The sequence below is a fragment of the Ovis canadensis genome, chromosome 2, assembly GCF_042477335.2.
Source record: "Ovis canadensis isolate MfBH-ARS-UI-01 breed Bighorn chromosome 2, ARS-UI_OviCan_v2, whole genome shotgun sequence".
Taxonomy (NCBI): domain Eukaryota; kingdom Metazoa; phylum Chordata; class Mammalia; order Artiodactyla; family Bovidae; genus Ovis; species Ovis canadensis.
Window position 1 is genome coordinate 89,590,032 of NC_091246.1, and position 27,897 is coordinate 89,617,928.

A 27,897-nucleotide genomic window follows, 5' to 3' on the forward strand; every position below is an offset into this window, starting at 1 on the left:
TAAACTTAAATTTCATGTAAATAAGTGACTTGTAAAGACCATTGATCATTGAGGTCTGAATTCAATTCTAGTGTGTGAAATGCAAAAAGAAATGAAGGAGCAGATGCTGTGCTTTTGTTTGAGCTTTTCTGGAGGCTTTGCAAGGCTGATGGGTGTTTATACATCCATATCAGACATTGGTCACGTGGGCACACTGAATAGTTCTTGCCATAGCAAAATTTTTCCCAGCCCATACCTAGAATGGCTGTCCTCCTCGTTGCTAATCTGTGGTTCTACGACAGCAGTGCTGGGTGGTGCTGAAGATCTAGGAGAATGGAGTTGAGACGATAGGAAGTAACAGCATTTATATATTTATGGAATCAATCAGCACTCCTATGAGAATCTTAGTTTTAATTCTGGGTTTTTTTTTACCAAAGACGATATGGAAAATTTTTAGAGATTTATGAGGCTGAAAGCTTATTAAGGAGCTGAAACATATGAGAAACCAACAGGGATATTACATCCTAGATCCTAGAGGGGAGAGAATGTTTGAAGTTGGGGGAGGACCTGTTGGTTCAAATCTGTGTGGGCCATAGCCATGAAGATGGTGATGAGTTTTCTCTATCTTCATTAAGGGCATGATGAAGCATGATGTGTTTCATTTAGTTGCAAAGATGATTTTAAAAGCTGTGGAGTTTCTCATTTGTCTCATGGATTAACGGATTAAGTAATCTCAAATTATCTTGTAATACCAAGTGACAACAATTTAAACAGAAAATCCAGCAATTTTCTCAACATCTGTGAACCATAGTTTTCTTAATGGGATAAAATATAGGATGAAAATGCTTACCTTGAGGGTTGTTGTGAAGATGAGAGATTCCATTTGTGGACTGCCAAGTACAGTGCCTTCTTCAGAGCACATACCCCCTGAATGGGAGTGTTATTACTGATTGACTGGTATACTCATATCCACTAGTACTGCTGTTAGTTACCTTCAAATTCACTATTGAGAGAGAACTTCTGAGGGAATGTATTCATTAATCTTGTTTGTTTTAGGCTGTGGGTCATCTTATTGCTGCAGTTCTAAAGGAAAACAGCTTTTCAGAAAAGATCCACCAGTGCACAAACCAGGTCTGTCTTTAATTTTGTGCTTAGTTCTATTCAGATATTGCTGGTAACTGGACCACCTTTGCACTTCTTTTGTTTTCCTCACAGTTCAGGTCACTATAGAAATGATTTTATCTATTTTTGTTTCTTTGTTTGCCATGTTTTTCTTTTAAACTTTAAAAAGTGTTACAACAGACTCCAGGAACTAGACAGGGAAGGGGTGAAGGGGAGTATTCTTATGACTATTAATGAAAAAGAACATGGGTACAATGAGCATAGGCAGCCTTTAGAAGAAGGCCGATAGAGTTACTGCTGAGGGAGTCTGTTTAACGGACAGAGTGAACACAATGGCTCTGCTGGGGTGTAGGAGATTTCTCAGGCTTTAGGTAGTCCCACACACAAGTTCTAAGTTAGAAAAGTCATGCTTTGACAGGTAGAACTGGAGGAAAAAATTCTGTATCATTCATAGGGTTGGTGAATGCCAATGCTAACATAGTTACCACTTGGGTTTTGGTTGACCAGTGCTATGTAGCTTGACATGCTGATTGGAAACTCTGCTTAAGTTGGGCCTCTAAGGTAAACTCTATGGAGAATATAGGTGATGGAAATAAGAGTTTTTTTCATAACAAATAAATTTATTTCCTTTCTCTCATATTCCTTTATATTAGCTACTTCAAATTACATTTCTGTATCCCTTCTGCTGACACATTGAGGTCAGTGTAGAGGCATACTTCACTAATGAGCATTTATCTGGTGTTTGTATGTAGTCATATAAATTAGGTTTTCTGAGAACTCTGATCTTAATCCTGCCTATAATCACATTATATACTCTGAGAGGATCTGGTGGTTTTACTTAAACTGCCAGAATTTATTGAATGTCAAATCTCTGTAACTAAATGTTTCCTCTTCTGCTAATGAATGAGTGCTTCCTTCCATGAAGGTGCAATGTTACCTGAGGCAACAGTTTTTTATTCATTTATTTTGTTATTCTGGCTTAGAAGTGGAGTGATGATGTTTAGAACCCTTTGGTATGGTCCACACAGGTGAATAAAATTTCCTTTGGAATAAAAGAAATGGAATATAAATATTTCTTCCCTTCAGTGACTGTTAACTATCTTGTTCTGTACAGTTAGTTAGTGGGATCCTACGATTGAAAAGGCTCTCAGAGTCAGCTACCATGGGAAAGTGGGCACAATTTATGTTGATTTTCATTAGTTTAGTTATTCCATGGGAGCTAGGGATTGTAATTTTTTTTCTGTCCAGATTTTATGTTTCCCTAGTAAATTATGTCAGAAGGAAGCAAAAATAGCTTCATTGTGTTCTTTAAAAAAAAAAAAAGCGCAAAAATAAATAACCCTAACCCCATGTAAAATCTAAATGGACTTAGCCCAGAATACATTCAAATGTAGGTTCATCATTAGTAGTGAACTTTTTATTGTTATTTTTTGTTTTTTTGAGGAGAGTCGTAAGTTCCTGAGCAAGTTATGAGAGCTAGAACCTCTGCTTTACTAGAAACTTTCAAAATGAAGAACTATTTACTTTTGTGTCTTTCTGATGCTTTCCTATCAAAGATGACAGGTTCACAGTGTGAAGGGAGAAGTCAAACTCTCTTCCTTGGGCAAAAAAGTTTTTCTAGGCATTTTTTGGTAGTCCTGGAACCAGCAGCTTGCTTGTAGCCTCAGCTGCTTCTGTCTCCTTCCTCTGGGTCCACATTCAGCTTCAATCACTTGGAGCAGGGGCGCCGTAAGGGACAGTGGGGTGGCATAATCAGGTGCTCTTTCCTCCATGTTTGACCAGTTGATGATTTAAATAGAAGTTGGTGGGAGGAGAGGAGGAACACTTTCTGAAAATGTTCAGGGCTTGAAGCATAGGTATGACTTGAAGTCCAACTTAGACTAACTGATATGCTGGTATGGTGGTGTCTGGTTAAATGGCTTGGTTAGAACATAGTGCTAGAACCAAACCATAGTTTTGATCTCCTGGTAGCTGCATTGCTTAGACTCAGATAGAACCTCTGCAGCCAGCCTCAGTTTGCTGCAAAGACACCAGAGGAGAGAGAGTTAGGATATCAGAATACATCCACTGCCTCTCTTGGAAAACCAGCTCCAGTGTACCCTACACCTGGTATGACACAATGTCATTTTTGTAGAGGAAAGCCAGCCTACGGGGAATGAATTACGCTTTGATGAGCTGCTGGGGCTGTGTATGCATTTGATAGTCATCAGACGTGTGTTTTAATCACTGGTTTGATTTCAGACTCCGGCCTTGAACTTGCTGTGGGAGAAGTGTTGCAGCGACAATGTCGTCGTTCGAACAGCTTGCTGCGAGGGTCTGGTGGCCCTTGTCGCTCAGGATCACGCGGAGTTCAGCTATGTTCTCAATGGGATTCTCAATCTGATTCCATCAACCAGGTGCTCCTTTCCTTCATATTTGATCAGTTAATAGTTTAAATTTTTAGACAGAAATTCACTGGTTTGCCATTAAGGTTCACCATTCATCCTACTTACTAGTTATTGTTCTTTCTCTAAAAATGTCATACAGTTGATATTTCATATGTGGTGAAAACATGTTAAATTAAGCTCTGGAAATTTGGGCATTTGTGGTCATTTTGCTCTACTTAAGTTTTGGGACTCTGATTGAAAGTGTTATTGCTCTTTTTAATGAATAGCCAAGTTTATAACTCACAGTTTGCAGTGTAATTTCCTGACTTATTTTAAGAAAGGAGGTTGCCCATAAGCAATACTCATTCCACAGTGGTAAAGTTGATACCCTATTAGCCTTGGTCAGCCTTTAACATCAGTGCATACATTAGAAAATAATGCCATCGATTTCTTTAAAAGCATTTTGTGATTCAGACATACCTTCCCCTGATTATTTGAAGTAAATTATCTTTAGTTTTTTGAATTTGTTTGGTTTGACCGTATTTATTTCATTCACTGATGCTGCTTCACTGCTGCTGCTGTTTTAGTTGCTGTTGTGTCCAACTCTTTGCAACCCCCTGGTGGACTGGGGGTTCCTCTTCTCCGGGATTTCCCTGGCAAGAATACTGGGCTGGGGTGCCATTCCCTTCTCCAGGGGATCTTCCTGACCTAGGGATTGAACCTGTGTCTCCGGCTGGCAGGGAGATTCTTTGCTGATTCAGCCACCAAGGAAACCCAGAACTGAATACTTGATCTTTTTTTCTGCCTTCGGTGGAGATGGAATATAGCTGTCACCATCAATCTTTGGTTAGTGCCTTCCTGGACTTGAGGTCTATTGAATTAAATAACCTCTGGCCTTTTTTAATATATATTTTATTTTTTTAAATTAGAGGATAATTACTTTATAATATTGTGATGGTTTTTACCATACATCAACATAAAAACAGCATTAGGTGTACAAATGTCCCCTCCCTCTTGAACCCCCCCTTTCACCCCTCCCCATCCCACCCCTCTAGATTATCCCAGAGCACTGGGTTTGGGTTCCCTGTATCATACAGCAAATTCCTACGGGCTGTCTATTTTACATAAGGTGATGTATAGGTTTCAATGCTATTTGCTCATGTAATCCAATCCTCTCCTTTCCCCTCTGTGTCCAAAATGTCTGTGTCTCCTTGGCTGCCCTGCCAGTAGGCTTGTGAGTACTATTTTTCTAAATTCCACATATATGTGTTAACATATGACATTTGTCTTTCTCTTTCTGATTTACTTCACTCTGTGTAATAGGCTCTAGGTTCATCCACCTCATTAACTGACTCAAATGTGTTCCTTTATATAGCTGAGTAATATTCCATTGTGTATATGAACCAGAACTTTCTTATCCATTCATCTGTTGATGGACATCTAGATTGCTTCCATGTCTTAGCTATTGTAAATAGTTTTGCAGTGAACACTGGGGTACGTATATCTTTTTCAGTTCTGGTCTCCTCAGGGTATATGCCTAGTAGTGGGATTGTTGGGTTGTATGCTAGCTTTGTTTGGAGTTTATAAAGGAATCTCCATACTGTTCTCCATAGTGGCTGTAGCAATTTGCATTCCCACCAACAGTGCAAGAGGGTTCTCTTTTTTCCACACCTCCTCTAGCATTGATAATTTGTAGACTTTGTGATAATGACCATTCTGACTGGTACTGGTGTGAGATGATACCTCATTATAGTTTTTGTTTGCATTTCTCTAATAATGAGTGAATACCTTCCCAGGTGGCGCTAGTGGTAAAGAACCTGCCTGAAAATGCAGGAGTCAAAGAGATGTGGGTTTGATCCCTGGGTCAGGAAGATCCCCTGGAATAGGAATTGGCAACCCACTCCAGTATTCCTGCCTGGAAAATTCCATGGACAGAGGAGCCTGGTGGGTTGCAGTCCATGGGGTCTCAGAAGAGTCAGACACAACTGAGCAAGTGAGCAGACAAATAATGAGCAATGTTGAACATCTTTTCATGTGTTTAATAGTCATCAACCTGTGGCCTTTTAACCTTTCTTCACAAATCTTATTTTGTTCCCTTAGATCATCTTTTTGGAACTTTGTGGAAGCTTGATTTTTCTGTATAGTCTGCATATAGTCTTTTTCGTCTACATTTATCAGTCCAAGCCCTTTAGTATGGTATACATGCCCTTCCCAAACTAGTTCCCACTTTCTGTTCAGCCTGTGTTTTCTGCCATGAGCACTCCTGTTAGCCGTACACACCTGATCCCTGTTCTGACACCTATGCACACTGCATTTCTGCATGTAATGTTCCTTCCCCTTCTTTTTCTGAAATCTCTTCTTCATATTTCAAAGCTCAGCTCAGATATCAGCTCTTCTACCCAGATACTTCCCCCTTTTCAGCTGGGCTACTTGCTCTTTCACGATATGTTTCACAATATTTTTAACCTGTATTTTTGTCTCTCGCACACTCTTTGACAGTTAGTAGATAACCAGATCATTCTGGATAAAGATTTGATCAAATTGATGCAAAATTGAAATTGGTTAGTCTCAGAATTACTCTGTCTATATCTCCTGTGGCTACCAATTTAGACAATATGAATACTCTAAGAAACTTAAATCTTGTTTTCAGGATCCTTCAATTGTTAAAGCTCCTATATTTGAGTACAACAAAATTCAAAGCTTTCTTCTATATCTTGGCCATATTTCCAAAGACTCTTGAAAACTAATGGTAACCTTATGTTTAAAACTACTCACTGAAGCACTGCCTGTGATTGAAAATAATAAGAAACTGGTAAATTATGGCATATTGATACAGTGGAATATTATACAGCTGGAAAAATAAGGAATGATGGAAAAGATTTTTTTCACTAAAAAATGAAAAAGAATACTATGTCTAGTAGGCTACTTTTTTTATTTTTTAAAGAAAACACGTGTACCTATACATTTTCAGTGACATGTGCATACAACATCTTTAAAAGAATAAATAAGACCTGGTAAGACTTTTACCTCTGAGGAGAGAAACTGAGGTACAGAGGAAAGACAGAATATTTGCCTCATATGCCTTTTTGAATTTTTAACTCTGTGAGTGAATCTGCTCAGTTGTGTCTGACTCTTTGCAACCCCATGGACTGTAGCCTGCCAGGCTCCTCTGTCCATGGGATTCTCCAGGCAGGAGTGCTGGAGTGGGCTGCCATTTCCTTCTCCAGGGGATCTTCCTGACCCAGGGATTGAACCCGGGTCTCCCACATTGCAGGCAGACACTTTAACCTCTGAGCCACCAGGGAAGCCTATTTAACTATGTGAACGTGTTGCTAATTCAAAAGTCTATTTTTTAATTAAAAAGTCTAATATTACTGACAAATTTTAATGTATACAGATGGCATGCTGATCCACTGTCAGCAAAACTTCTGCCTTCCAGTTTACAGCAGCGATGATGGACTTAGACTGATGTGCAAAGGATGGCCTGTGCCATTTTCTGATGAGACATTGGAAACATCTTATCATTTTCTAATAAGACATTCTTGAATTAAAGGTGTACTCTAACTTGCTCTGATTATCTCTTAGAGGCGTTCCCCTGGCCCCTTTAAGATGCTGATAGTCTTACTTTTGGATCTAAACAATACAACTACACAGTGCAAGGAGGTTCTAATGTTGTAAATTTAAGGTGAAAGCTATTTAGGGAGGAACTAATACTACTATCCACATTTGAAAAAATGACTGAGCCAAAATCTCGGTGGCTTGTTTAAGGACAACCAATAAATTACGTAAAGAGAGACACATTATAACTTAACCTTTTAAAAGTCAAAGTAAAGTCAAGTCCCCTCAAAACTGATATTTTTGTGATTATACAATAGGATCCTTCTAAAAACTATTTAGATATGAGAGTTGGACCATAAAGAAGGATAAGTGCCAAAGAATTGTTGCTTTCAAACTGTGGTGCTGGAGAAGACTCTTGAGAGTCCTTCAACAGCAAGGAGATCAAACCATTCAATCCTAAAGGAAATCAACCCTGAATATTCATTGGAAGGACTGATGCTGAAGCTTTGATGCTCCAATCCTTTGGCTACCTGATGTGGACAGCTGACTCATTGGAAAAGACTCTGATGCTGGGAAAGACTGAGGGCAAGAGGAAAAGGGGATGACAGAGGACTAGATGGTTGGATGGCATCACCAACTCAATGGACATGAGCTTGAGCAAGCTCCAGGAGACGGTGAAGGACGAGGAAGCCTGGCGTGCTGCAGTCCATGGGGCTCCCAATGAGTCAGACATGACTGAGAGACTGAACAACGACAACAGAAAAAAACACTTGTTCAAGGGTGCACGCGTGTGTGCATGTGCGTGTGCATGCACGCAAAGAAAAAGACAGCAAATAAGTTTTTAGCTGTTTTAAAAGCTTTTTTTTACAGTTTCTTAGAGTATTCATGTTGTCTACATTGGTAGCCACAGGAGATGTAGGCAGAATAGATTCTGAAGCTGACCAATTTAACTTTAGCATCAATTTGATCATGAAATGTGTTATAAAACTGCTAGGTTTTCTTTATTCTTGCCAGTAGACATAATGATTATTTGTGAAGAATTTTCTTTCTTTGTTTTATTTCAGGTAGCACAGCTTTGTGGTTTGCAGTGATTACAAAGACTATACTCTGCATTGTTTACAGCTTAGAAAAAACCAAAATGAGAATTAAATTTAAGAAATTAGGTTAAATTTAATTACAAACAGGGAACCCACACAGCCGGCTCTTCCAAATGCTCCTCAGGGAATCTTCTGAGACAGAAAACTGTTTTTATCTTTGGGATCTAAAAGCAGAAATGACTTTGTCATTTCCCTGTGGTTCTTGGCTGAGACATTTTGGATCTTCTGTTTCCAGTGTTTAAATTTCTGCTTGTCTCTGGCTGTCTCTTTTTGAAATAGAGATTTATTGCAACGTGGAGGTATCTTGGGCACAGAACCACACAGAGATTGCTCAGCTTTGATGTAGAAGAATGAGTGTGAAGCTGTTATTTTTTCATTTTGTCTGCCTAGCATTCTTCAGAGGGAGAGAGAGAGAAGGGAGAGAGGGAGGAGAAGAGAGGGCAGTGGGCGGGGGGAGAGAGAGACAGAGGAAGGGAAGGAAGGAGGGAGAAGAAGCATCCTTCTATGGAATAGACATTTAGACAATGTCGGAGAAGGCAATGGCACCCCATTCCAGTCCTCTTGCCTGGAAAATCCCATGCACACAGGAGCCTGGTAGGCTGCAGTCCATGGAGTGGCTAAGAGTCGGACACGACTGAGCGACTTCACTTTCACTTTTCACTTTCATGCATTGGAGAAGGAAATGGCAACCCACTCCAGTGTTCTTGCCTGGAGAATCCCAGGGACGGGGGAGCCTGGTGGGCTGCCGTCTCTGGGGTCGCACAGACTCGGACACGACTGAAACGACTTAGCAGCAGCAGGAGACAATGTAGCTTCTGGAGCTTTCTCAGCATTAAATGTTGATAGCTGTAAGGGAAGTTGGAGGGACAAGTCAGTGTGGTTCTTCCTCTCTGTTTTAACCTACTCCTTGGCTCTTTTTTTCTTTTTGTCCATGGAATTGTCCAGGCTGGAGTATTGGAGTGGGTAGCCATTCCCTTCTCTAGGATATCTTCCTGACCCAGGGATCCAACCTGGGTCTTGTGCACTGTGGGCAGATTCTTTGCCATCTGAGCCACCAGGGAAGCCCCTTTGCAGGTCTAGTCTGTAAAATTCCTCTGCAACATGTATGAAAAGCTTCCCTCTCTTCCACCCCTCTCCCTCCCACCCCCTCCCCCTCTAGATCCAACCCACAATTTGAGAAGCATTGGTCTGGAGCCTGCTACATTGTATAGTCTAACTTTGAAAAGAGACTTGACATTTGTAAAGCTCTGGTTGTCTAAAATTCAGGGAGTGGCTGGGAAAGTGTCTGGCTCTGTTTGAGAGACTGTTCCCTTCAAAGGAATAGTCTGATGTCCAAGAGCACTCTGGGGTTCAAAGCGGAGGCAACATGAAACAATTGTAAACTAGTTTTTATAGCTTCTGTAAACAAAGAAATGGACATAAGAGGTCCAAAATGTTCTTTTAATCAGCAAGGAAATTGAAAAAAAAATTATTTCCTAGGGAGGGTGAAGGAAAGAAGGGGACTACAAAGGAAACACAGTAAGGAAATTATTATCAGCAGTTAAATGTGAATTTTGAAGTTAGATAAAATTAAAATAAAGTGAATGCTATATGGTAGCATGTACTTTTCTTGTCCTTTAAGGAACTGCTTGTTTTAAGTTTAGGTTGTTTTTGGTTTTGTTAGTTTTTGTTTTTACATTGAGTTCATCCTAATATAAAGATTCCCATAAGCAAGGAGTTTCCCTGTTTTTCTTTCCTTAGATCCCTTAACTGTGCTAAATTCTAGAAAGCTTCATGCAGCCATTGTTACAGTTGCTTAGTAACAGGATGGTGAATAAAAACCATACTCTCCTATGGAATCAGGTATTTAGTTTTCGATATTGAGATGTCATGACAGCCTGTAATTTCAGTTCAACTGCTTCCCCGACCCCCTACCCTTCTTTCAAAAAATATGTTTGGTAGGATGTTAATGCTCTAGATAAACTAGCACTTGATTTGTGTTCTCTTTTGTGCATTCAAATAGGAGAGGAACCTGTAATTTATGTATTTTGGGGGAAAATAAAGTGCATTAAGGTGTGAGAGATGAAAGTCTATTTTCTGAGACTCCTTAAAGGTACTTTTAAGTAAATCTCAAATGAGATGTTTAAAATGCCTGGCTAAAGCTGCTGGATCCAGTGAGTCTTGGATCATGGACTGATGAAGGTCTAGTGTGGTTAAAAATGTTTTGAGATCTAATTGGAGTTAAGACTTAGGGCAATTTAATGAAAACATTCTTGTCTCTCAGGCTCTTCTCTTTTGTTGATGACCCTGTTCCTTGGGAAACTTAATTGCTTTGTTATCGTGTAAGAAATGGTTCAGTCCCTGGGTCAAGAAGATTCCCTGGAGGAGGAAATGGCAACCCACTCCAAGATACATGCCTGGGAAATCCCATGGACAGAGGAGCCTGGCCAGCTACAGTCCATGGGGTCATAAAAGAGTTGGACGTGACTGAGTGTCTGAGTACTCATCAGTACTCGGGAAATGGTTAGCAACCAAGGAGACTACTGCATTCATACCTTGTATTATAGAAGCTTTTCTATATTATTTAGCTTTATTTTATTTGGCAGGAGAAGAACTAAAGAAGGATGCCTTTTTTAGGTTTCCCAAGATTTGAGGAAGACAGTCGTGGTTAGCATGCTTATTTGCAGCCAGGGAGTCAGAGAATTTTTTGTGACTTTGAGATGGTTTCAGGGTTTATATCTACATTGGTGTCATTGCTCATTTAATTTCAACTCTTATCTGACAATGACATAATTCCTGGTTCAGGGCTACTTCCTCATCTTGTCTTTCAAGTATTCCTTAAGCCTTTTAACTTGTTTTCAGATGCTCTCCTTGCCTTTTTCAAATCCTTTTTCTTTCTCTAAACTTACAGAATCTCTTTCAACTTGCAGCTCATAATCAGAAAAGTAATTCCAGCCACTTTCCTCATCTAGGACATTCTGCCCTATTTCTTGTTAAGTTAGCTGACTTGGTTGAAGGCTTTGTTTGTCAAAAAATCTTCTATTATAAGAGTCACGTGTTTATGCGAAGATGTTTTTAGGTGATTTTTAAAAAGTGACTACTGAAATACATGATACTTCTTTTATAATGGGAAGATGTTTCAGAAGAAATCAGGCTGTTTTCTGGTACTTAGAAGATAAATAAATATGCGGAACTTTCTGAAGCAAAATCTCAGTAACATATTACTTAAAAATTTTTTGAAAGAAATATCATTTTTTGTTATTTATTCAACCTTGGGTTTCCCAGAACTTTAAAAAATTTATTACCTCTCGTCCTGGCTTTTTTTTTCTCATATAATTTTTTAACAAATACAGGAAATGACTTGATCATTAATCTAGTGTTTAACACTTATTTGCTAGGACATACTGTACTTAAGGCTGACCACTTACCCTTTTGAGTTAAAAAGAGACTTGGCTACATTTGTACCATTTGTTCCCATGGTACCCAGGGAAGCTCTCTTTTGGAATGTTTGTGTAATTCTCTTCAACACAAACTTTTGTTATTCTCATCCCTGGTCAAAAAATTTGTATGGGTACTTTCTTGCACCTTATATTTTGAATATTTTGAAGATAAAGAACCAAGCATTAATTGTAGTATTTTCAAAAGGAGAGCGAGCATATGGTATTTATGTATGCTTACATACATAAGTACAGTGTTTAATGGTATAATCAAATAAACCCCAGACAAAGGAAACCTGAGACATGGTATTCATATACACAATAGTAATTATGCTATATTTACCTAGGGAAGAACAATTTTTATGTGTGGTTTTGATTAGTATAGTCTGTGCAGCTTGACCAAGAAATTTTTTTTCTTTTTTTTTTTTCTGGACTATTCAGCATCATTATTGACCTACACTCCCTTTTATGATGAGATCTGGGTTTAGCTCTTATGCCAGTGAAAATTGAGCTTCCTTTTTAAAAAATTTTAAAAAAATAGTTATTTATATTAGTTTCATCTGTACAGCAAAATGATTCAGTTATATATATATATATTTTCTTTAATATTCTCTTTCATTATTGGTTATTACAAGATATTGACTGTGCTTCCCTGGGCTATACAGTAGGTCCTTATGGGTCTTATAAATAGTATTTTATAAATAGTAGTATGCCTATGTTAATCCAAAACTCCTCATTTATCCCTACTGCCTCCTTTGGTAACCATAAGTTTGTTTTCTATGTCTGTGAGTCTGTTTCTGTTTTGTAAAGAAATTCATTTGTATGATTTTTTTTTAGATTGCACATATAAGCAATGTCATATATTTGCCTTTGTCTGTCTGGTCCACTTCACTTTGATTAATAATCTGTAGGCCTATCATGTTGTAGTAGGTGGCATTATTTCATTCTTTTAATGGTTGAATAATATTCCATTTATTCCATCTTTATCCATTTATCTGTTGGCTGACACTTAGGTTGCTTCCATGTCTTAGCTATTGTAAACAGTGCTGCTGTGAACATGTGGGGTGCATGTATCTTTTCAAATGATGTTTTTTTCCAGATAAATGCCCAAGAGTGATTGTTGGATCATATGGTAGCTCTATTTTTAGTTTTTTAAGGAACCTCCATACTCTTCTCCGTAGTGGTTGTACCAATTTATATTCCCACCAACAAGGGTTCTTTTTTCAAACTGAGCTTCCTTTTTGCATTGTTTCTTTTCACTGTGCTTGTAGCTTAAGCCTGAAGTTTCCTTTGCTCCCTCTTAGAGGGTTCATGGGGTTTCCCTGGTAGCTTAGCTGGTAAAGAGTCTGCCTGTAATACAGGAAACCCTGGTTTGATTCCTGGATCGGGAAGATCCCTTGGAGAAGGGATAGGCTACCCTCTCTAGTATTCTTGGGGTTCCCTGGTGGCTCAGATGGTAAAGAATCTGCCTGCTATGCGGGAGACTTGAGTTCGATCCCAGGGTTGAGAAGACACCCTGGAGGAGGGCCTGGCCACCCACTCCAGTATTCTTGCCTGGAGAATCCCCATGGATGGAGAAGCCTAGCGGACTGAAGTCCCTGGGGTCACAAAGAATTGGACACGACTGAGCGACTAAGCACAGCAAAGCACAGAGGGTTCCTGAGTCATTTCAACTTGTTTTGGTAGCTACCCAAGGAGGGACTTGTTCCAGTCGATCTTTACTAAAGGGCTTTTGGCAACAGGTTCTTGAGTAGACAGAACTCTGTGGGCTACAAGTTACAGAAACTCGCTTGTAATCCTTCAAGCATAAAAGGGTGATTTTATCTTCCTAAAGGGGTATCCAGTGGGACTTAAGAGGAATGTACCTGGGCTTCAGATGCAAATTAGAGACACAGGCTATGTATTTTTTCTCTCTTGCTGCAGATGGATTTCTCTGCTCCCTAGTTACAGGGCACCACCTGCCTCCTGGGCTGACATATCTTATCCGTAAGAGATAGCCAGACTGAGGTTGGAATTTCTTGACCACAGTTAACAGGTTTCCCAGGACCAGCATGTTTGAGATGTTTGCTTCTGGACCAGTCAGTTCTGCCAAGGGCTGGGTATTATTAGTTCTCTAGGAGTGGTGTAACAAATGACTACAAACTTAAAGCAACAGAAACTTGTTATTCCACAATTGTGAAGGCCAGAAACCGCAAACCAAGGTGTCATCGGGATTGGTTCCTTCTGGAGCCTGGGTGGGTCTGTTCCATGCCTCTTTCGTGGCTTCTGGTGGCTTCTGGCAACCCTTGACATTTTTAGACTTGTGGCTGTGCAATTGCAGTCTCTGCTTCTGACTTTTCATGACCTTCTTCTGTGTGCCTCTGTGTTTCAAATCTCTCTTTCCTGTCTCTGATAAGGATACCAGTCATTGGACTGAAGGCCCACCCAGGATGATTGCATCTCAAGATCCTTAGTTACATCTGCAAAGACCTTATTTCCAAGTAAAGTTACATGCATAGGAACTGAGATTAGGACTTAGATATACGTTTGCTTGCATGCTAAGTCCTTTCAGTCGTGTCTGACTCTTTGTGACCTATGGACTATAGCCCACCAGGATCCTCTGTCCATGGGATTCTCCAGGCAAGAATACTAGAGTGGGTTGCCATTCCCTTCTTCAGGAGATCCTCCCGACCCAGAAATCTGGTCCTGCATCTCTTCTGTCTCCTGCCTTGGCAGTTCTTTACCACTATCGCCACCTGGGAAGATGACAGTTTACCCTTTACTGGCTGTGTAAGAAACGCCGCGGGAAGAAGGAACCACCCCTATGGACCGTTGAACAGGGCCTTTTATTGGCAGAACTCCCAGGGGCGGGTAAGCAGGGGAGCGAGGGGGTGGTCTGCGAAGCAAAGGGAGTCTGCAGGGGAGTCTGCGGAGTCTGTGAAGTGTGAGGGTGGGGAAGGGGTTTTATAGTCCGGCCGGGGCTCCCATATAAGGAAGAAAACGCGGGCTCAGCGGTGATTGGTGTCCAAGGGCTCCATGTCAGCTCCTGATTGGATGGTGAGGGCTTCGTGTCGGCTCCTGATTGGTCGGCTTGGTTGCCGGGCCGTCTCCGGGGCTTGTCTGCAGCCCCCTCTGCTGGGACATGTCCCGACATGCCCAGGCGTGCCTGACCTCGCCCTGACCTTTCTTCCTGACCTCGCTCTGACCCTTCATCCTGACCTCGCCCTGACCTTTCAGGCTGTGTCTTTATTCTGTGAATATTTGTATGCTAGGATCCCTTCTGTAGTAACCATATGAAGGGAGGAGTGGTAATTCTCAAAACAGAGGAGACTGGGACGCTGTTACTGAAGATTGAACTTGGGGGAAAGCCATCACTTTGGAAATAGGTATCTGTCAGCTTCTCAGCTCTAGCTTTGAAACATAATTGTATTTAAGCATAGGTAGTGATATTCGATCTGTGTTGCTCTGACTGGAATAGAGGGAGTAGCAATTGAGTGGATGGAGAGCAATTGTCAAAGGTAACATAATTGTTTTGTTCTGATGGCAGGATGACACCATGTTTTCCATCATCTTCATCATTATAACCATCCTCTGGAATATTGTTTTGAAAGCATATATTATCTCTCCAAACAGAGTAATATAGAAATAGCTGTTGACTTGGTTGCCAAGGGAAGGAAGGTAAAGGAAGGAATCTAGCTTGGAGTGTGACACACACACACACACACACGAAAATTTTAGAAAAAATAGGTGTTACAAAGAGGAACTCTTTGATTTTAAAAGCTTTCTATAGAAAATTTCAAAAATAAGTAGAAGAGTGTTATGAACCCTCATGTTCCTATTACTCAGCCTAACAACTTTTTGCTCATGGCCAGTCTTACTCCTCCATAATTCCCTCCTGCCATATTCTTTTGTAGCAAATCCCAGATATTGTGCAATTTCTTCTGTAAAGATTAAGTATATATGTTTTAAAAATAAAAACATTAGTAATATTATACCTGGATATGCGTGTGTGTATGTTTGTGTGTGTGTGTGTATGATTTTTAAATATCTAGCCAGTATTCAGTTTTCTAATTGCCTCATAATTTTTTAAAAACAATTTGTTGGAATAACCATCCAAATAAGGGTTAGTTGTTATGTCTTTAATATCTCTCTTAACCTATAGGCTCTCTGCTTTGCATCTCTCCATCTTTCTCTGTCTCTTTCTTACATTTATTGAAAAAACTTTGTGATTCCCACAGGGTGAATTTTGCTGACTGCTTCCGCATGGTGTACCTTAATTTATTTCTTTGTCTTTCCTATAAATTAAAAGTGTGCTCTAGAAATTTGATGAGATTTAAGTTCAATTTTTGTTATTGTTGAGGGGGAGTGTCTGAGGAGGGAAGACTTCTGCATAGATGGTGATCTGTTCTTCCATCCAAAGGGACATAACAGCTCACTGTTTTCTCTTTTGGTGATGTTAGATGTCTGTGCTTAATGGCTAGATCGATTAATTCATTAGGAGTTTCAAAATAGTGAGTTTCTAATTCTTTTTTTTTTTTTTTTGCTTATTATTTGAAATATTGCTATAAAGAGAACTTTCCCCATATCTACTATCTGGTTACCTAGTAGTACAGTTTGTATAGGAAAGGTAAGATATCTACCTGATTTTTTTCTTTTTATTAGCTAAACTTCAGAATATCAGTTTTTAAAAACATCCATCAGTGTTGAACAATCAGATTTTATTTTATAAAAATTACAGTGAGCTCGTGGATTTAAACATAATTGATGTATTTCCATCCTCTGTCCCTTTTAAAAAATTATATTTTAAACCTTTATTATCTTTTCACTATTTTGAGTTTATTTTAGACCCACTCTTTTAGAAGCAGCTTGAGAGAGAGACCAGGTAAAGGGAGAAGGAGGAAGAAACTTTATCAGTTTCAAGAGTCCTGTTGCTACTTAATGATTTTCATATATAACAAATGAATTAAGAGGGAAGGGGGTGAAAAAAATAGCATCCTCCAAAGACCCCTTTCAGCTGCTCTGATCTTAAGTCACTGCTGCTGCTGCTGCTAAGTTGCTTCAGTCGTGTCCGACTCTGTGCGACCCCATAGACGGCAGCCCACCAGGCTCCACGGTCCCTGGGATTCTCCAGGCAAGAACACTGGAGTGGGTTACCATTTCCTTCTCCAGTGCATGAAAGTGAAAAGTGAAAGTGAAGTCACTCAGTCGTGTCCAACTCTTTGTGACCTCATGGACTGCAGCCCACCAGGCTCCTCCATCCATGGGATTTTCCAGGCAAGAGTACTGGAGTGGGTTGCCATTACCTTCTCTGGATCTTAAGACACAGGAACCATTTAATACTCGTAAGATTCTTTTAGGTGTTAATTTATAGTGTGGTGAACTTGGCTGCATGGTGGGCAGTCTTCAACATAGTAGTTAAAACTCTGTTGACTGTGCTGAATATTTCTTGTACTTTACTTATTCTGTCAGGAGTCTTAAGTTGGTTTTAATGTTAAAGCTATGTGGCTTAAGATGTATTTTAAAACAAACAATCAAAAAACGCGCAACAAAAACCCCCTGCCTTCCTTCCCCAAACAGGGTTTCTTCATTGCTTGATAATGGAAAGGATATTATATTAATTTTATCTTCCCAGTATTTACGATTCCCTCATTTGCTAAGTGTACAATCCCAGAAAGGACTATAACCATAGCTAGTAATATCATTCATGTTAGCCTATTAGTAATAAACAAAGAACTCTGGGCTTCCCCAGTGACTCAGCAGTAAAGAATCCACCTTCTGTGCAGGAGACGCGGGTTTGATCCCTGGATTGGGAAAGATCCCCTGGAGGAGGAAATGGTAACCCCCTCTAATATTCTTGCCTGGGAAATCCCATGGACAGAGGAGCCTGATGGGCTACAGTCCACGGGGTCACAGAGTTGGACATGACTGAGTGACTGAGCATACATACAAATAAAGAACTTTATAATTATATAGATATAAGATACTGTAATTTCAGGGTGCGTATGTAAGATCACATAATTATAGAACTAGAAATTACCTTCAGAGGTCACTTCTGAATCCAAGCAAGACAATACCTTAGCTGTCTTCCATCCATCCACCTATTCATGTACTCATTAAACACTTATTGAACAACTCTTGTATGCCTGTACTATGTGCTGTGAGATCATGGTGAGGAAAGCAGATGTAGTCATTGCACTCATGATGTTTTTCGTTTAGAGAGATGTCATAATCACATAGTTGTACAATTATATCTTCAACTGCATTCCGACAGAGTACCCTGTGTTGGTTGTGCCTTTAACGTGAGAGTTTGACCTTGTCGTGGAGGTCAAGGAACGCTTCCCTGATGAAGTGACTCAACATGAGACTGAGGCATGAATAAAATTTTATCTTGGGAAATAGAAGAGGATAGACTTTTCCAGTTATAAGAAGTAGCGTGTGGCAGGTCCCTGTGGTGGCAGGGAGATGACTTCTTAGGAAGGCCTGAAAAATGCCAATGTTATGCAGAGAGAGATGTGAGATGAAGCTGGGGGTAAGGGTAGGAGTCAGACATTGCAGGCCATGATGGCTACTCTAGAGGATTTGGGTCTTTATCCTGAGTGCAGAGGGAGTCTGTTGAAGTGTTTTTATCTGCTGAGTATCAGTGATTCCAGAAAACCATTCTGGCTGCAGTGTGAACATAACATTGAAAGTGCTGGCTTCTGGCTAGGCAGTTAGAGTGGTAATAGGGAGCTGGGTTTAGGTGGCTGTTACTACAGTTCAGGTGAAGGGTGATGCTTGCTGCTTGGAGTTGAAGGGAAATAGATGGATTTGTGAGATATGTAGGGGATGAAGCATTTGAGGTGGATTGAATATAAGAATGACTGAAGGGAATATATCAAAGGTGATTCCTTGATTTATGGCTTCCCTGACAGGTAGATGGGAAACATTAGAAGACCAGGCGTGTGGGAAGAGCATGAGTCTGGTTTTGGACATGTTGGATTTAAGGCACAATTTAGACACCAAAGTGGGAATATCTAGTAGGCAGTTGGATAAGCCCTTTTATGGTAGTGACATCCCCTGAACACATTGTGCTATGAACAAGTTAGTTGTTATATCTAATCAGATCTCTTCTGCATTGATTAAAGTCTTCTCTTGTATTTTTAAAATAACTTTCTGTGTATCTCATACACAGCCAGCCTGCTTGTCTCAGGGTTAATTTCAGATCCTGATACTGTTCTCAGAGGTCTAATTCCTCAAATTAGCATGTTTTTATGTCGGTGCTAAACTATGACTGAAGGCAGGTTCTCAATAAATGATACTGAGCTATTTCATTGTTTAATTAAATTTCTGCTCATACTGTCTATCTAGGAGATGAGGTTTAATCTTCTGTTTGTGTTCAGTGAGTCCCACCTCACCTTGAGATTATAAATTTCACCCCCGCTTTTTTCACTATTTAGGAAAATAGAAGTAATACATACTTTTTTGAAAACTCAAGCAATGGCACTTGCAGGTAGTAAAAGTAGTAAGTGGTAAAATTTTTCCTTTTTATCATTTTCTCTCTTTCTTTTCTTTTAAAAAATTCACTTTCTTGTTGGGCCCTGGTAGAGCTAGGAAGTGACAGTACTAGAAAGGCTTAGGGCGTGTAGGGTGGCTCAGAGGTTCCTCCAAATATTGATCTTTGTTTCCTCTAGAATATAGGGAAAGTTGTTCAGTCCCGCAGTCGTATCCAACTCTTTGCAACCCCATGGACTGCAGTATCCTGGGTTTCCCTGTCCTTCACCATCTCCTGGAACTTGCCCAAACTCATGTCCATTGAGTTGGCAATGCCATCCAACAATCTTGGGAAAGTTAGGGTGATCTGAAATCAGATCCAGGCACACAGGGTCAGGGACCAGCTAATTCCAGAGAACCTGGAGCCCCATTTCTAGACCTATAAAAAAAGCCCATACTTTACTTATAGCCCCATGCACTTCAAGTATTTTCAAATTGGATATTCTATTCATATGTATAGTGTTCTAAAACTTGTTTTTTTTTCACTTAATATATGTTGAGACGTCTTTTCATAGATCTGTTTGCATCTTTATTAATAGCTGCTGCTGCTGCTGCTGCTGCTGCTAAGTCAGTTCAGTCGTGTCCGACTCTGTGCGACCCCATAGACGGCAGCCCACCAGGCTCCCCTGTCCCTGGGATTCTCCAGGCAAGAACACTGGAGTGGGTTGCCGTTTCCTTCTCCAATTAATAGCTGCAAACTACTTTATTTGATTATATCATATTTTCTGATATGATTTTTTATATGATTATATCTTATTTTAAATATTTCTCCTTTGTAAAATGTCGTTTTCTTCTTCCATTTTTTTAAGATAACAAATGGATCTTCTTTTGGGTATATGTAAGGGTATTTCTATATGATAGGTCATTTTTTGGGGGGGTGTGCCTCAAGGCTTTTGGAATCTTAGTTCCCTGACCTGGGATCAAACTCAGGGTCCCTGGCAGTGAGAGTGTGGAGTCTTAACTACTGGACCACCAGGGAATTCCCATGATAGGTTTTTAGGAACACAATTTATGGGGAAAAAACTGCATTTAAACTTTTTATGGATACTGCCAAATTGCCCTCCATAAAGTCTGAACAAATGTATACTCAACCTGAAAATACTTATTCCCCATTCACTCATCCACACTGGATATTATGAATCTTACTCTTCTGTAATCTGCTTATCTATATTCTCTGCTCACTTTTCTGTTATATGATTTGTTTTATTTTGTTGCTTATTTTTGTTTTGTGGATATTTGTCATATATGTAATATTTCATCTCACTTTATCCCTCATGTTAATTTTATGTTTTCATTCTCCCAAAACCCTTCCCTACTAACTTTGCTAAAGTGATCTGGAATTTTTATGACAGGTCGTCTTCCTTTTTTTGTCTTTTTTACACTTTTCCCTCCAAAACCTCTCTTAGTTCAGTTCAGTTCAGTCGCTCAGTCATGTCCGACTCTTTGCGACCCCATGAATCGCAGCATGCCAGGCCTCCCTGTCCATCACCATCTCCTGGAGTTCACTCAAACTCACGTCCATCGAGTCGGTGATGCCATCCAGCCATCTCATCCTCTGTCGTCCCCTTCTACTCCTGCCCCCAATCCCTCCCAGCATCAGTCTTTAGTCAACTCTTCACATGAGGTGGCAAAAGTACTGGAGTTTCAGCTTTAGCATCATTCCTTCCAAAGAACACCCAGGGCTGATCTCCTTTAGAATGGACTGGTTGGATCTCCTTGCAGTCCAAGGGACCCTCAAGAGTCTTCTCCAATACCACAGCTCAAAAGCATCAATAACAGTTGCTTTAATCTTTATAGTGATATTTGAAAAATGTTAAAGACTGAATTGTAAATTCTTCTGGTATTCATTCTGACCAAAGTTTTTTTTTTTTTTCCTCCACACTGAGTGGCTTGTGACATCTTAGTTTCCTAACCAGGGATTGAACCCTCAGTAAAAGCACTGCGTCCTACCCATTGGACCACCAAGGAATTCCTTGGTGACCAAAGTTCTTTGTATTCTGTATCTTTCGATCTATTCAGTTCTTTCTTGTACTTTATCTTAAAAAATAAATAGTTTTCTTGGTATAACTCATTTATTAAAATCATTTTTATAAAGTGTACAATTCAGTGGTTTTTGGTATATTTACAAAGTTGTGTAATCATTATACATTATCTTTTAACTGGAGAGCCTCTTTAAGAAAAACTTTCAGGGAATTATGTCTGAAAATTATTTCTTTTGTCTTCATGCATTACACTTAGTCATTCTGGGAGGGTTAGATTTATTAAGTTATATAAACCTTTCCCTCATAATTCTATATGCATTGCTTCATTTAGCATTGCAGATGAGAAATCTTATGCCAAATTAGATATGATGTCAGCCTAATAGTCTTTATTTTACAGATTTTATTTTATAACTGAAAGTTCATACTATTTTTTTTTCCTCATCTTTGGGATTTGTTAGCAATTAATTTTTTCAAGACTCTTGCCTAGCACTTGGTAGCCCTTTCAATTTGAAGACTTTGAAATTTTCTTCTCTCCTTTCTTTGATTTTAGCTTCTCTAATGGCTATGTTTTTTTCTTTTATTATTTTGATTTTTAGCACTATTCAAATTGTTGTAACCTCTTTCTGCAGTCATATATAATTCAGTTACAGATTTTTAATTTATTGGCTATGCCAAAGTCTTTGACTGTGTGGATCACAATAAACTGTTGAAAATTCTGAAAGAGTTGGGAATACCAGACCACCAGACCTGCCTCTTAAGAAACTTATATGCAGGTCAGGAAGCAACAGTTAGAACTGGACATGGAACAACAGACTGGTTCCAAATAGGAAACGGAGTACATCAAGGCTGTATATTGTTGCCCTGCTTATTTAACTTTTATGCAGAGTACATCATGAGAAACGCTGGGCTGGATGACACACAAGCTGGAATCAAGATTGCCAGGAGAAATATCAGTAACCTCAGATATACAGATGATACCACCCTTATGGCAGAAAATGAAGAAGAACTAAAGAGCCTCTTGATGAAAGTGAAAGAGGAGAGTGAAAAAGTTGGCTTAAAGCTCAACATTCAGAAAACGAAGATCATGGCATCCAGTCCCATCACTTCATGGGAAATAGATGGGGAAACAGTGGAAACAGTGGCTGACTTTATATTTTTGGGCTCCAATATCACTGCAGATGGTGACTGCAGCCATGAAATTAAAAGACACTTACTCCTTGGAAAGAAAGTTATGACCAACCTAGACAGCATATTAAAAAGCAGAGACATTACTTTGCCAACACAGGTCTGTCTAGTCAAGGCTATGGTTTTTCCAGTGGTCATGTATAGATGTGAGAGTTGGACTATAAAGAAAGCTGAACGCAGAAGAATTGATGCTTTTGAGCTGTGGTGTTGGAGAAGACTCTTGAGAGTCCCTTGGACTGCAAGGAGATCCAACCAGTCCATCCTAAAGGAGATCAGTCCTCATTGCTCATTGGAAGGACTGATGTTGAAGCTGAAGCTCCAATACTTTGGCCGCCTCATGCAAAGAGCTGACTGATTTGAAAAAACTCTAATGCCGGGAAAGATTGAGGGCAGGAGGAGAAGGGGAGGACAGAGGATGAGATGGTTGGATGGTGTCAAGACCAGCTCGACAAGCAGGGTTTCCGAAAGCGTGATACGGCAAGAGAATGAGAAAGGAGACACAAGAATTCAGAGAAAAATGAGGATCAGGGGCCCAACACTGCTCCAAGGTGAAGGTGCTGAAACTGAATCCAAGCCAGCTTTATAATATTTTCATCCGTGAATGAAAGAATATGTAGGGAATTAAACTATAACTCATGTGGCCTTTGAGGCCAAAGAACAAAATGATCATTAACCATTAAGTAATTAGGAAACAGTAATCAATAACAACTCAGTAATAATGACTAATATTCTTATCTATAGATTTTCCACCAGATACGTAAAACATGTGACTCTGAGATGCCAGTTGAGAAACAGTCTGGGGTCAGTTTTCTGACCCCAGGATCATATCTTGTTTTTAAGATTATGAACTAACTGTTCCCTCTGGACTTGTTCCAAGAGTCTCATGCCTTATAGCATCCAGTTTATCAATAATTATAAATTTTTTTTGCAGCCCTTGCCGAGGCCTGCTTTTCTTTTATTCTTTCTGTCTCCTACAGGATGGCATCACCGACTCAATGGACATGAGTTTGTGTGAACTCCAGGAGTTGGTGATGGACAGGGATGCCTGGCGTGCTGTGGTTCATGTGGTTGCAGAGTCAGACACAACTGAGTGACTGAGCTGAACTGAATTTTGTAACAACAAATCTCAGATGCAAAGTAACAATGGCTCAAAAACAGGAGAAAGAGGTTTTTGTGAAGAAAGATGGAAAATACTAGGATGTAGGCATTTATGGCTTAACTGTAGTTAGTTTTAGGAATGTTCTAGGTTTTTGCATTCATGAACTCTGACACTTTTGTTTGCATAACCTTACAAAGGGAGAAACATTGCAATCTTAACGGTATAAGTATTAGATTTTTTAGTTTATCAAAAAAAAAAACCAGATACTTTATTGACACACTAATTTATTCTTTAAAACAACACAAGATTGAGTTTATTATTATGATTCTAAGTTGCTCAGATGAGGATGTTGGCATTAAGTGTCTTGCTCATAGGCATTTAAGTGACTTGCCTAACATTTCCCAGTTAATTAGAATTAATGCAGGGATTTAAATGAAAATCTGAAACCATCCATCCCTCTCAGCCCACTTGAAATATTTAAAAATTTAAGAAATTATTCAACTGAATTTAAGGCAACTATGTTACTACTTGAATGGAGCTACACATGATTTATTGATGCCATCATCTTTCAATATTCATGAACTATTCATGTTACACTCTTGCTTAAATTATAGTACGGACTCAGTTATCCACATAGTAAAGTCTCAGCCCACAAATAAAAGCAATGTATAACACAAAGATTTAAAAAAGCTGAAAATCTACAGGCCGCAGTGGTTCTTGGAAATGCCTTGAATTAAATATACATAGACTGTATGTGTGTACTGCTTTCACAAAGGAGTGAGTGACCCCAGTTGGTTAAAAATCGTGTCTGTTATCTATCATCTCTTAAACTATTCATATGACAGATAAATCATTAGATAAGGAAAACCAATTTAATTTTACATACAAAAAGGGATTATTTAATGAATTTATATTTCATGGAAGAAATTCAGCCAGAAGTTCGATCAGTACTGATCATTTAATATGAATACCCTTTAAACTCATTGTTAGGCCCAGGGAGTGGTCTTATGAGGTTTCTAGGTGAGGTCTAGACTCTGTCCATCTCCATTTCATCCATATATAAATGGGGTTATTTTTAGCTGAAATCAGCTTTAAAGCTGATCATCAGTTGCATAAACACTGGAGATGAGAAGACAAGGAAACTGCTGAACACATAGTGCTGCTCTCACCAAGGCAAAAACCACAGTAGACCTCCGGTGACAGGTCTCAGTCAGACAGAGGAATCTGGAACTGCTCACTGACTCAGTGATGATTAGAATTTGTCTGCTAAACATACATATAGACCAGAGATTTCATAGTCTTGTTGAAAATCTAGGCATTGGCTTAGGTCAGGGTTGTAGGGTTTTTGAAAGACTAACTTTCAAAAAGCAAGATTGTAGCACTGAGGCCTGATGAGTTAGCTTTAGCCAATTTACATATTTGGAGGAATTGAATCCCCCTGAAGCTCCAAGATCACGATGGTGTGATCACTCATCTAGAGCCAGACATCCTGGAATGTGAAGTCAGGTGGGCCTTAGAAAGCATCACTACAAACAAAGCTAGTGGAGGTGATGGAATTCCAGTGGAGCTATTTCAAATCCTGAAAGATGATGCTGTGAAAGTGCTGCACTCAATATGCCAGCAAATTTGGAAAACTCAGCAGTGGCCACAGGACTGGAAAAGGTCAGTTTTCATTCCAATCCCAAAGAAAGGCAACGCCAAAGAATGCTCAAACTACCACACAATTGCACTCATCTCACATGCTAGTAAAGTAATGCTCAAAATTCTCCAAGCCAGGCTTCAACAATATGTGAACCGTGAACTTCCTGATGTTCAAGCTTAGAAAAGGCAGAGGAACCAGAGATCAAATTGCCAACATCTGCTGGATCATGGAAAAAGCAAGAGAGTTCCAGAAAAACATCTATTTCTGCTTTATTGACTATGCCAAAGCCTTTGACTGTGTGGATCACAATAAACTGTGGAAAATTCTGAGAGAGATGGGAATACCAGACCACCTGACCTGCCTGTTGAGAAATCTGTCTACAGGTCAAGAAGCAATAGTTAGAACTGGACATGGAACAACAGACTGGTTCCAAATAGGAGAAGGAGTACGTCAAGGCTGTATATCGTCACCCTGCTTATTTAACTTATACGCAGAGTACATCATGAGAAACGTTGGACTGTGAGAAACACAAGCTGGAATCACGATTGCCAGGAGAAATCTCAATAACCTCAGATATGCAGATGACACCACCCTTATGGAAGAAAGTGAAGAACTAAAAAGCCTCTTGATGAAAGTGAAAGAGGAGAGTGAAAAAGTTGGCTTAAAGCTCAACATTCAGAAAACGAAGATCATGGCATCTGGTCCCATCACTTCATGGGAAGTAGATGGGGAGACAGTGGAAACAGTGGCTGACTTTATTCTTTTGGGCTCCAAAATCACTGCAGATGGTGACTGCAGCCAGGAAATTAAAGACGTTTACTCCTTGGAAGAAAAGTTATGAGCAACCTAGATAGTATATTCAAAAGCAGAGACATTACTTTGCTGACTAAGGTCCGTCTAGTCAAGGCTATGGTTTTTCCAGTAGTCATGTATGGATGTGAGAGTTGGACTGTGAAGAAGGCTGAGCGCCGAAGAACTGATGCTTTTGAATTGTGGTGTTGGAGAAGACTCTTGAGAGTCCCTTGGACTGCAAGGAGATCCAACCAGTCCATTCTGAAGGAGATCAGCCCTGGGATTTCTTTGGAAGGAATGATGCGAAAGCTGAAACTCCAGTACTTTGGCCACCTCATGCAAAAAGTTGACTCATTGGAAAAGACTGATGTTGGGAGGAATTGGGGGCAGGAGGAGAAGGGGACGACAGAGGATGAGATGGCTGGATGGCATCACTGACTCGGTGGACGTGAGTCTGAGTGAACTCCGGGAGTTGGTGATGGACAGGGAGGCCTGGCGTGCTGCGATTCATGGGGTCACAAAGAATTGGACATGACTGAGTGACTGAACTGAACTGAACTGAACTGAAGCTCCAAGAAGCTTCTGTGTGACTGTCAGACCTTCACACCCAGAATAGGTTCTTGATAAACCAGTGATAGAGTCAGTTGCGATCTCCTTGCTGAAGGAACTCTAGATCTTGGTGAAGGAAAGTAAGCAGAGTTGTGAAGAGCTGGAGCATAGACTGGAACATACCTTTTCTTAAAGTCCAGGGTCCTTAGCTGCAGGATGGGTCTAATTCTGTAAGAGTGAATGGTGTGAGGAATTGTAAAGAAGGAATTTATTCTGAATGTTTGGATGTTAAGATATCTTCTTCCTAACCTTTAGAGTAAGAGGACTCTAGAAACTCAAGTGTATCAACAGAGAAGGCTCCTGGAAGAATCTGAGCAGTCATGAGGGAAGGAATTAAGACAGAACCTCTGTTCCCAAGGGGATGCCATGCCATCAGACCTTTCTAAGACAACTGTACTTCCCACTAGTTTTTTAAAAATTTGCTTTTTAATTTTCACTGAGTCACAGTGGGCCATATTTTTAGTGAAAGCAAAGTGGAATTGACGCAACACCAGTATAGGGTATGTGAGAAAAGCTGAACCTCGGTTTGACATACAGCAAAGAACACATAGGAAAGAGAATCTTAGGCAACAGGCTTATGCAGTGTTGAGACGTCGCTCTTCACCAGAGGATCCACATAGGAGAGAAACTATGTTTGTATGCTGCCTGTCACAAAACACTCATTCATGAATGTACACTGCATGGTCATAAGAGGAGCCATGTGGGAAAGAAAACATACTGTTGTGTAGATTGTGGGAAATGCTTCAGCTGCAAGAAAAACCTCACTGCTCACCAAAGAATCTACTTAGGAAACAAACCATGAGTGTCTTTAGCAGTACTGTGAAATAGAAATATATTCTGAGCCACAAGTGTGAACCACATACATAATTCAAAATTTTCTAGTAGCCACATTAAAAAGTAAAAAGAAACCAGTGGTATTAACTTTAATAAGCTACTTTGGATAACCTCATATATCAAAAATATGTATGTAATCAAGATGTAATCAATATAAAAAACTACATATGATATTTTGCAGTATTTTTGTGTTCTCAGTCTTTTTTTTTTTAAAGTACATTTATGATTTGGGAGAATGACATTCTAACATGTATACTATCATGTAAGAATTGAATCGCCAGTCTATGTCTGACGCAGGGTGCAGCATGCTTGGGGCTGGTGCATGTGGATGACCCAGAGAGATGTTGTGGGGAGGGAGGTGGGAGGGGGGTTCATGTTTGGGAACACATGTAAGAATTAAAGATTTAAAAATTTAAAAAATAAAAAACTTAAAAAAAAGAAAAGTACATTTTATTCCTCTTGCTTATTTATTTTTACCTTTGCTGGGTCTCTCTTGATGTGTGGGCTTTCTCCAGTTGCCACGAGCGAGGGCTGCTTTTCTTGCTGGGCTTGGGCTTCCCACCACAATGGCTTCTCTTATTGTGGCACGTGGGTTAGTTGCTCTGTGGCATATGGGACCTTCCTGGACCAGGGGTCAGACTCAAGACTCCCACACTGGCAGGCGGGTTTTAACCACTGGACCACCAGTGAAGCCCCTAAGCCTTTAA

At 39.8% G+C, this 27,897-nt stretch overlaps 1 protein-coding gene across 2 annotated transcripts in view; it reads left to right on the forward strand.

Annotated features, from left to right (window-relative positions):
• The window catches only part of FOCAD (focadhesin), a 305,222-nt gene that overhangs the window by 27,995 nt on the left and 249,330 nt on the right, over positions 1–27,897 (forward strand). For both annotated transcript variants that reach the window (XM_069576651.1, XM_069576652.1), the window contains exons 3-4: positions 1,036–1,110; positions 3,343–3,497. In XM_069576651.1, coding sequence (XP_069432752.1) covers positions 1,036–1,110; positions 3,343–3,497 — 230 coding nt within the window. The remainder of the gene's footprint in view (positions 1–1,035; positions 1,111–3,342; positions 3,498–27,897) is intronic.